The 11,315-nt window shown below is 39.6% G+C and overlaps 1 protein-coding gene across 1 annotated transcript in view; it reads left to right on the top strand.

Moving 5' to 3' along the window:
* The window catches only part of SH3RF1 (SH3 domain containing ring finger 1), a 91,657-nt gene that overhangs the window by 74,427 nt on the left and 5,915 nt on the right, over positions 1 to 11,315 (top strand). The window contains exons 7-10 of the mRNA XM_014945693.1: positions 372 to 542; positions 696 to 955; positions 4,454 to 4,809; positions 6,796 to 7,130. Coding sequence (XP_014801179.1) covers positions 372 to 542; positions 696 to 955; positions 4,454 to 4,809; positions 6,796 to 7,130 — 1,122 coding nt within the window. The remainder of the gene's footprint in view (positions 1 to 371; positions 543 to 695; positions 956 to 4,453; positions 4,810 to 6,795; positions 7,131 to 11,315) is intronic.

Consider the following 11,315-nt stretch of genomic DNA (forward strand, 5'->3'; position numbering starts at 1 on the left):
TGTGGTTGGACTCGATGATCTCTGAGGTCCCTTCCAACCACTACAATTCTGTGATTCTGTGATTCTGTGAACCTATAGCAAATAGAACACCTGTTAAATTTGGGTCACTAATTTAATACACAAAATGGACAATATTAGTAGAAGTATTGTACATTACATTAACGTGCAGTTAGGAGGATAGTCTTAGTGGTCATTGTTTCCCTTAGTATGCTCTGTTTTAATATGTTAACGGTATAGTGGATTGACTAACAGCGCATAACCCTTTCTGTCATGCCTTCTCATCTCTGACTAAGCTCTCTCTGCCAGAAAACACAAGTGATGGTTTCAGTTGTTTTAGGTTTATCAATTGCATCTACTATCCTGTCTTTTAGGTACATTGCTATATACCCTTACACTCCTCGAAAAGAAGATGAACTGGAACTGCGGAAGGGAGAAATGTTCTTAGTGTTTGAACGCTGTCAAGATGGCTGGTTCAAGGGAACTTCCATGCATACAAGCAAGATTGGTGTTTTTCCTGGAAATTATGTGGCTCCAGTTACAAGGTATATTTTTATACAAATGTCTAAATAGTTTATCTAGTTTCAAGTCCAAAATGATCCTGTTATTGTATTTATGCTAAAATTGGATAATAGAAGAGCTGTGGGTTGTAGTAACTAGCTCATTTTTCAGTTATGTTTTGCTTTTAATTTTGGCAGGACAGTGACAAGTGCATCACAAACAAAAGTTCCCATGTCTACGGCTGGCCAAACGGGACGAGTGGTAACTATGGTCAGCCCTTCCACTGCTAGTGGAACATCTCAGAAGCTCCAGGGGAATGGTATAGCGGTGAACTCCAGCACAGTACCCACAGCTGTGGTTTCTGCAGCGCATATCCAGACTAGTCCGCAAACCAAGGTCCTTATGCATGTGACAGGACAAATGACAGTCAACCAGGCTCGCAATGCAGTTAGAACAGGTAAAAAAAAAAACCCAAAAACAGCTTTTTATGTGTGGTGGACAGACTGTACAGCCTGTCTGGGCAAGTGGCTGGAGTCAGGGTATTTGTAAATATGTCTTGGGGTTTTTTAAGGCATTTTTAGGTAGTTTTTTTAGAGTTGAATGCTTTCTGAAGTGACGCTATATCTCTCTGAATTGTTGAATCTTTTTTTCTCCTCTGAGCAACAGTGTGTACGTACATACTCCTACTGTTGGGAATTTATATGCAAGTACTTTAGGTGGAGTCTCTTTTATTCCAGCAGTATCTGGGATGGGGACATTCTTTGAGCTTCCACACTCATATGCATTTCATGTAGTAATAAAAGTGATAAGAACATCTGAGTCATAGCTTATTTTTTTGTGTTAACTGCACAACAACTACAGATTACTCTAATTTAGCATTCACTTTTAAATTATCTCCTAACATCTTTGAAGACCTTTCGCATTCATTCCTCCTTCATTTTCAGGGTTGGTCCTTAGACATTCCAATTTGTTCTCTAAACTCTACTGCAGCTTCTTCCAGCTTTGACTTTGAAACACTAAGACGATATATATTGGCTTCAAGATCAATACCATCTATGTCATAAAAATCTGTATTTCTGACAGGCATAACTTTCCTGTCTGGGGCAGGCCACATCATAGTGAAGCATGTCTTCTTGTTGTTTAAACCCAGATCTAAAAAGATTGATAGCGGTGTTTTCAAGAGTTTTTGTTTACCAAATCCATGCACTCCTCTGTGGATTTGCCAGGCTAGGAAAATACCACACAACTGGAGCCTGATCTGTTCCAGTTGCTCCTAGGGCCTCAAAAGAGAAGGAAAAAAAATTACTCCATTTCAAACTATCCCAGTGGTTCCCTCTTTCAGCCTTCAACTTGAGGCCTAAGATCTCTTGGCTGAGTCGTGACGAAGGTTTTTTTAATCACAAGATTCTTACTGGCAGAGCAGAAGAGAAAGCAAAAGATGAAAATGGTATTATCTGTTATCCCCTTAAGGATGATTGTTTCATATGGTCTCAAGATCCGTGAATTAGCCCACTCCCTCTGCCGTCATGCATCTCCTGAAACACCCTGTGCATGTTCAGATGTCAGCACCAGGTTTGCTTTTGGACGTAGGATATGTACATATGTCTTTAGATATTTCATTTCCTTAATTGGCCTCATCTCCCTCCAGTCTGATCTTAGGCTGGAACAGATGTGATAGTCCTCTGTAACAACTTTATTCTTTACCTTTAAATAAAAATAACCAGGTGCTATTGGCAGCTGGTAAGAGAAACTAAGCAGAACATCTGTACTTTCCTGCCTCTCAGGCATGGGAGGCTTCTACTCTAAATCCTTCTTTTGAGCTGCCTGGAAGCTTACAAGTGACAGCACAAAGGCGAAAGCTCCTGTGGGCTCCAGAGGCCCTTCTGTTCCTGGGTCTCTGCACTGCTGTCAAGATGAATAAGCTCTCACAGTTCCATTCAGCTGGAAGACATGACAACATACTTCCCACTAACTTCTCAGGTCCAAAATGGAAAAATCAAAGGGACTGCACACTCTTCACAGAGAACTTAACATTGGATTGCAGTGTAAAGGTGTACTGTTTAGTCACAAATACAGATCCTTCCCTTATAAGGGCTTGAGAACTGAAGCAATAATGGCTGCTTCATGTTCAAATGTTAGAGAGAACCTTGTAGGCAGCATCTGAAACGTGATCATCTTGAGCTTTACCTAGCACCATTGCTGAATGTTACTGTCTTGATGAGGCTTCACAGATCAGTGCTGCATTTTGCAGGGCTGTTCTTCAGTTTCAGTTTAGCTCGGGACTTTGAGGACCCTTCCTCAAATGATCTTAGTGAGACATTGATGACATCACCCTCGCTGAGGGGGTATGCATTCTTTGATTAAAAGGAACTGGGAAGAAAATGTACATTCTGCCTATTTCATTTAAGGATGAATTGTATGAAAAGAGGGTGACTTGATGCATTTTTCCTACACTTCCCATCAGGGGTAAGAAAACAAAACCAGAAAGCTATTCCATACTTGTACTCCATTGACTGCATGTAATTATAGACATATCTTGAAGAGTAGCAGCTACTGGTAAGAAAACTGACTTTGTCTCATGAGCAAACGGCAGCATTAATGATTTTTTACAAAAAATCTTGCTGAACTCTCCTTTTGGAAATGTTCATGGTAGTTATGGAGGGTTTGCTACAGGGTATGTACAGGTTACATATTAAAAAAAATAGATATAGCATTTAGTGGTGCTTTTTCTTTAAGAAAGAATTTGTGTCTCTTATCTTAGAGATTGTAATTGGGTATAATACTGTAGAATTGTTCTATCAAATTTGTGAACTTTGTCAGTCTTCTCTAATACACTGTTGATGCAATCTAGCCAAATTACCAGGGGAATTTGTAGAGAGCAGAAGAAAGAGAGAAAATGCTGGAGGCTTGATTCCAGGATATCACTTACAACAAACCCGAAATTCTAATTAGTATCTGAAAAATCAGAGTGAATTGATACATTTGAGATGTACAGGCACCAAACTGGAGGGATGACCCCCTCCCCCCCAGCTTAGATATACCCAGTTTCACAGTATTTGAAGGAAAGAGGGTGTGCAGCACTGGTATGCTGCATTTTGCCTCATGTTATTTGGGTAAGATGTCTGCACTTCATACCACCCAGTGGTGCAGAGATACCCTCAGTGTTGACATGATCCAAAAGCATGTATGGTTGACCATATAACTATAATAGCAATGTTGCTTATTGGAAAGGATAAATCAGTTCATGCAGAGCTCTGTGCTTTGCAGCTAAGCTGCAGCTCAGGTTTGTATATTCAGCCCTGTGCTGTTCTCCAGCTTCCAATGCAGATGTTCCTTTTCTTTCACAGGGGTATGAATAAATCCACTTCTATATTTAAACATCCCAAGAGACAATAGCTTACGTTTTCAGAGAAACCACTCATAGCAGTAATTGCCACTGTACTTATTGTTTGAAAGACCCACTAAATCTGTTGTGGATTTTGTGAATAGTTTAGGGAAAACAATCCAATTATATTTTTAGCAGCTTCTATAAGGGGTGTTTCTTCCTACTTTGTTTTATGTGCCCTGACAACTACACAGCATATTAAAAGGAACAAACAAGTTCCAGGCAGGATTTAGCTAGCTCTTAAGAGCTAGAATGTAATCTTCACTTTGCATCTCTGTCTGTAGGTAAAGCGTTTTACTTAGCAGCTTGGATTTCTCCACAATAGTTGCAGTGCTGTTATTCTTCTGTTGCGTACTGGTGCAAGTAGGGTAGCATGTACTGCTACTTTACTCTGGTGGGCTAAATTAAATCTGATGCTGTGTTAAGTTATCATTATAGTAATATAAATGGAAGTTATGAAGGTTGGAAGGAAGCTTCTTATGACTAATTAGCTATAACACAGCAACTGTACCTCACTTTGTGTGCCTTGTGAAGAGATGAACTCTCTTACATTTTCTTCTTTGGTTCTAGTTGCTGCACACAGTCAAGAAAGACCTACAGCAGCAGTCACACCTATACAAGCACAGAGTCCAACATGCCTTATTCCTGCAGCTGTGATCATTCCCCACCACTCTGCTTCCCAGCAGCTCCAGCCTCAGCTTCCAAATACTGCTGCTTATGTCACCGCTGTGAATGTGAACCGCTCAACCATCCCACTGGCATGTGCGGCAACTTCTTTGAATTCTCCCAACGTTGCTGCTTCGTCTTTGGAGGGAGATACAAGTGGGAGAACTGCAAACACTCACACTGGAGCTCCTGCATCTCCAGAGAGTGCTTTAGCAGCTGGTGGAAGCGCTGCTGTCAGTAAAGCAGACAAGGATGGCAAGGTGGGTAGAGAGTAAAATCATTCCTTTGAATTCTCCCATTTTCATTACACAAGCTCTTAAGAGATCTGTTATTTTTTTTTCTTATATTTGCTGAATAGCAGCACTGTAAGGTTTTTAAGACTGACCCTGAAACTCAGGCAACCAATTTGTGACTACAGCTGTGGGCAAGTTTATTCTTGGCCATACAAGAATAATTTAGGATGGATGAAATACAGAGCAGACTTTAGAGAAGGATTAAAATAGGGTAGCAGGTTCATGCCTTAAGCAAGAAAAAAAAAAGACGAATGGGTAAAGTTCAGAGCTATTAGATTGACTGTTGGAATTTTAAGTATTTTGTTTTTCTTTACTTGCAGTCAGTTTCCTGAATACTTTAGAAAGTTGTATGGTTAGCTAATGTTATTGATAAGTCTCTGTAAACTAGTAATACTGTAGTGTAAAAAAAAAACACCCAACCCCCCCAAAACAGCAGTATTCTTTTAGGTTGCCTTCTTTATTAAGTAGACACACTTACAGATTATTAAAAACATGTTACCAGAAATGTGTATTGGACAAAAGAAAAAAAGCACGTAACTGTTTTTTCTAAATGTTGATCAGTAGTCTGTAGTGATTCTGCTTTCCTTCATTCTATTTGAAGTATTTTCCTCTTTGTCTAAATTGATTCTTACTGTCCAACAGACCATGTCATTATGTTGTATTATGGGCAGAAACAACTCTCTAACTTTCTAACTGGTTTTGTTTTACAATTGTGGTGTAGTTTTAATTTTTTTTTCTCCTTTTGACAACCTCCTTTACATCTCAAATGTTTTAGACTTTACCTTACTACTTTTCACCCATGTACTCCTTAATGAAGTTCATGAAGTTTTTAATCATAGGCTGTACACTAATCTCACTCATTTTAAATTTTTTTTTGTTGATTATTGTTGAATGGAGGCCCCTAAAACTTTAAAATTACTTTAGCCATAGCCACTGAAATCTGATTGAGGTGTCCTTAGGCAGGGCTTTTAGAAAACCTGTAGTTTAAGGTTAAAGATACTAACATATTTGGCCTATGTTAATTTCTTTGAGTTTCTCTTTTTCTTTCCTCTTTGCTAGACAGCAGTTCTTTGCTGAAATAGCTTTAAGTCTTTGGAGACTTAGAAGGAGGACAGAGGATTTTTCATTCACAGTTCACCAATTCCACTGCATCCCAAGCTATAATAAAAATCTCACATTGCTCATGCTTTTCTCTTTCTGTGGTTAAATAGCTTATTTTTGTCTCCAGGGCTTAGAATCTGGCACCTCTCATAAGCACTAAATTCACTTAGTCAAAGGGTTGGTAAGAAGATCACTGCCACACCCCTTAAAAAAAAAGACAAGAAACACAAAAGCTACTTAAATAATTCTCTTCAGGGTAAGTAATAGTCTTCAGGGATTCCTGTCTGGACAAGTAAAAGAATGTTTACAATTCTCCCCTCTAGCAGAGCAGCAAAACACAATACATTCCCCTTGTGGCAAATTTCTGCTAAATCATGAAGGTCTTCCCTTACCAGGGAGGATAAATAAAAGACACTTATCTAAACAGCAGCCTCCAGGGCAGACTTTTCTCCCTGCTTGGTTTGAAATGACTCTTTATGCCTCCTTAGAAACTTTCATGTTAACAAAATGTTTCACTTCTTAGATTCCCACAATGGGAATCTAACTCCTCAATCCTTCTACACAACATTTGGGCCTGTGCCATTGGCTTTTAAGGTAAGCCTTTACTTAACTAAGTGAAACAATGTAGCCAGTTTATGGTCCAAATGACTTACTGCTTTCCTCTTTAGAAATGAATAATTATCTTTCTCTTTTAAAATTTTTGTAATTATCTTTTGTAATTTGTACAATCTCAAATATCTTCTCATAATTTATGGAGTCCTCTCTGATCATGGTGGCATCTATCAGAAGGAAGTGTTCAGTTCTTCACAGGAGACTTTTGTTCTAAAATGAGGCACTGCTTTTGCTTTACAGAAAGAAAAAAAAGGTTTGCTGAAACTGCTTTCCGGAGCATCCACTAAACGCAAGCCCCGATTGTCACCTCCAGCATCACCAACGCTGGAGGCTGAGCAAGCAGCTGCAGAGTTAGCCCTGCAAGGTGCAGTTGGGCCAGAGCTTCCATCAGCAGGTGGTCACAGCAAAGCTGGAACCTGTCCCAGTGACGGTGAGGTCTCTGGGTTGGCACAGGAGACGCTGCATCGGAAAACAAGTTCCCTGGATTCCTCTATTCCAATAGCGCCGCCTCCCCGACAGCCTTGCTCATCCCTGGGACCAGTCCTGAATGAATCCAGACCTCTTGTCTGTGAAAGGTAAATTATCCCATGTAGCTAAACTCAGGCAAACCAAGAAAAAAATCTACTCTCTGAAAGTTGCAGCTTATATTGGAACTGCTTCAAAAAGCTGAGATTTTATAGCACAATGAAACTCACTTTTTTTAACAGTGCTTTGTATGCTTATCAACCAACACTCACGTTTATGTTTGTTTACTTTTTGTGTTGCTTTGAGGTTTTGGAATGAATAGACACTCAAATACAGTGATCACAGGTCTGGTATGAGAACTGAGGGTAGATAAAATAGGCCTCCTATTTTGCAAAACATGAACACATTATAATATTGCATGTATGAATATCAGGTTAGTCCTTTAAGATTATTAGCAGTGCATAACTGCCAGCCTACATATATGGTGAATGAGATCCTTATCTATGAAGAGACTTAATAAGTCCTTTCTTGAGCTGTTGCAAAGATACTTTTACTACCTGAATGCCCTGGTACTGTGCACTGCACATGGCAATCTCTAGCGCAGCCTCTGTGTCCTGGCAAGTGAGTCTGAAAAACACACAGTTGTCTGGACTCTGAAACTGCTAGGCAGTTGCTTTGAAGTTCTGTCACTTTACTTTTGTGTCCACCTATTACTTTCAAATTTCGAAGTCCTCAGATTGCACGGACTGTGAAGGGAGTGGCAGTTTTCTAACTACTGTCTCTTTTTATTATTCCTGGTAGTTGACAAGCAACATGAAGAGTGTCATAGGATTTCTTTTGCCGTAGCTACAGCATTGTGTGGCATACAGAAAAAAAATAGTTGAGTTGCAATGTTAACAGCTGTAGGACTGAACTGATTCATGCTGACTATTGTAGACTTTGTTCTGATACTATTAATTCATGGTGTGTGGGCATTCTGTTGTATTTCCAGAGGCCCATTGATATTAAGCTACATCCATGTATTAAGAGCCAGACATTGTGTGTCTAGTTTGTCTTTTATTTGGCTTCTGTCGTACCTTTAATATTTTTTAAAAGGTTGTTACTGTCTCTATGCAGGAAATTTTTATTTCATACTCAATTTTTGAAGTAGATTTATACTTACAGATGGAAAATAATAACTGAAAGACTTTTCTTTAAGAATAACATAATTTATTTTCACATTGTCGTAGGTCTGTTTAGCACAGTAGTATGTTTTTATGCTTTGAATGTGAGAATAATAGCAAATTCATTCTGGGATGACCAGTTGATATTTGTGTAAAGCTATTTGCATCTTCACAAAAAGTAGTTTTTTCAGTTCTGTGATGGAGATTTTTTTTCCTCAGAACGACTTACAGAAGATGATGCTATATATTTTTATTGATCTAGTAATAACATACACTCAAGCATTCTTTCTAATATATCTCTATATCCTTACTGTTATTTAAATAATCGCTACCAGAGAACTGCTACCACAGGATCATTCTTCCTGGTAGTCATGCAAAATTGTTAAATTTTGGTCAGTGGATTTAAATAGAATTTCATCTGGATTCAATTTGTCCTTTTCAGGGCTGGGTTAATGCTTTTCCTGCTGATGTGCTCTTGTCATGTCGCCATTTCTTCAGGCTGAATTGCTTAAAATGTGTTGCTTAATAATACTTCTTACATTGTACTCAATATCTTCAGAGTAATTTATAAGCATTGATAAATCATCATTACTCTGCAAGAAGGTAGGGGGTAAGAAACACACTGGTGATGCAATAGTACCCAGTGAAAATTTGGGATTGAGGAGGAAAATACTCATGAGGATAAGCTCAACAAAAAGCTGAAGAACAGAGAAATCTCCTGCTAAAATTATTCTGCTCTTACATACCACATTTCCAGACAGATGCTACCATCTGTTCGGAAGAAGAAACAACACTCTGTTCTGACTCTGGCTTTTGCAGTATAAATATTACTGTTCAAGTTTTATTTTCAAAGGTGACTAGAGGGTTTAGGAGTCAGATTCTGCTGATTATTCTGTGTGAATTAGCTGGCTCAACTCTGGAAAGCACTTGAAAATGTTCCTGTTTTGGATACAGCATTCTCCCTGAAGCCCTTGCTTCCTTTAAGATGCAACAGCAAATTCTTACTCTAATCCTACTGTTCCTCCATTTCCCAGAACTGCAAGTTGTCTTAAAGTACCTCTTTCCTGTATGTTATACAGAAAATTTGAAGTAAAAAATTGTGAACTTGTTTCCAATCATACAGAATAAATTGATGGGCATTTAATTTGTTTAAAGCAAACAAGTTCTTTGTGGCATAGATTTGCAGATGTATACTTAATCCTGGTGTCCTTTTCTCTAAAGGAAGGGAAGATGATGACATTCCCTTCCATCTTACTATTGCAGGTCTTCTCTATAGCAGGCCAGTAATTTAGTTCCATCCCTGCTTCAGCCCAGAAAGCCAACTGCATCCTGGGCTGCATCAAAAAAAGCATGGCCAGCAGGTCAAGGAAACTGATTTCGTCCCTCTCATCTCATGAGACCCCACCTGGAGTACTGCATCCAGCTCTGGAGTCCTCAACACAAGAAGGACATGGACCTGTTGCAATGGGCCCAGTGGAGGGCCACGAAAATTGTCAGAGGGCTAGAGCACCTCTGCTATGAAGATAGGCTGAGACAGTTGGGGTTGTTCAGCCTGGAGAAGAGAAGGCTCTGGGGAGACCTTATAATGGCCTTCCAGTACCTGAAGGGGGCCTGCAGGAGCGACCGAGAGGGACTCTCTATCAGGGAGTGGAGCGAGAGGATGAGGGATAATGATTTTAAACTGAAAGAAGGGATATTTAGATTAGATACTAGAAAGAAATTCTTTACTGTGAGGGTGATGAGACAGTGGAACAGGTTGCTCGGGGAAGCCGTGGATGCTCCATCCCTGGAAGTGTCTAAGGCCAGGCTGGATTGAGCAACCTGCTCTAGTGGGAGGTGTCCCTGCCCATGGCAGGGGGGTTGGAACTCGATGATCTTTAAGGTCCCTTCCAACTCTAACCTTTCTGTTATTCTATATCACTCTTCTCCTGTGAAGGAGGTTGCTTGCTCACTGTCGTCTATGGTCCTTCATATGCTCCTTGTACAGAAGGAACAGAGAAGTTAGAAATTTCAGCCAAGCCTTGCTCCCAGTTTGGAGAATTCATGTCACCTGAGACTTTCTAATGATGTTCAGTCGTATGTTCTGATTCTCCAGCCAAGACACAAGTTGTCTTGGAGTGTTGTGATTTCTTGTATTGATGCAGTGCTGATAGGGCCAATGAGCCCTGTCTTCTCATTAAAAAGAGAGACCCAGCTCCCTGCAATTCCCGGTGGGAGCCATGTTATGCTATGAATACACAGTAATTTGGTTATTTGAGATTTTTTTTTTCCATGACAAGAAGTAAAAGAATATTTCAAACTCTTTTCATTAACTTTCTCTTTTAGAGGGAAACATTGATTAAAATAGCCTTAAGTTTTACAGTAAATATACAGCACTGTAATAATAAACTTCCCCAAGAACCACAGTGGTGTTAGAGACCTGAAGTTGAACCTAAATATGCATCACTGCATATCCTGAACTATAATATGAATCCTTCATCTGGTTACAGTGAAGGCCAGCTGTAATTTTGTTCTGTGATTAAAGTGACCCTAAGTCATTTTATCCACCACAAGATGACTGGTGCAACATCTGCTTCCAGTGAGCAGGCCACTGGCTTTAGAGGGCAGCAGGTTTTACCACATCTGGCAGCATTTAATGCTGGTAATTAAATGCTGAGACTCAGCCTGCCCTAGATGGGCGTTGATTATCTGTAGGACTCAAGGCACCCACTCAGCAGACAGGAGAGCTGTACGACAGCAGGGCATAGGTGAGCTGAAAAGTAAAAATTCCAAGTGTGAGAAAAAGAAACAAAAGTGAGAAGTTGAATAGTAAGTATGACTTTAACTTGTGCAATAATAGGAATGTCAACTTGCTGTGTCTTCCTCAGCTAAAATTTTCTGCATGTGAAGAAATGTTTTTAACCACTTGGTGGTCATGAAACCAGAGGTAATTGTCCAACAATCAATTACAAATAACTGGGAAGAAAGTCAGTATTTTGTGTCTAGTGAAACGGAAGCAATGAAGAAAGGGAGAAACACATGAAACATATCTTTTTCATGTTCTTGAAAAGTGCGAGAAATATCAATATTAAAATGAAAAGTAGAATGGAAAAATGTGAAGACAGACCACCACCCTCACCCCTTCCCCCCCCC

This window comes from Calidris pugnax, unplaced genomic scaffold (genome assembly GCF_001431845.1).
Source record: "Calidris pugnax isolate Ruff unplaced genomic scaffold, ASM143184v1 scaffold15, whole genome shotgun sequence".
In the NCBI taxonomy this organism is placed as follows: domain Eukaryota; kingdom Metazoa; phylum Chordata; class Aves; order Charadriiformes; family Scolopacidae; genus Calidris; species Calidris pugnax.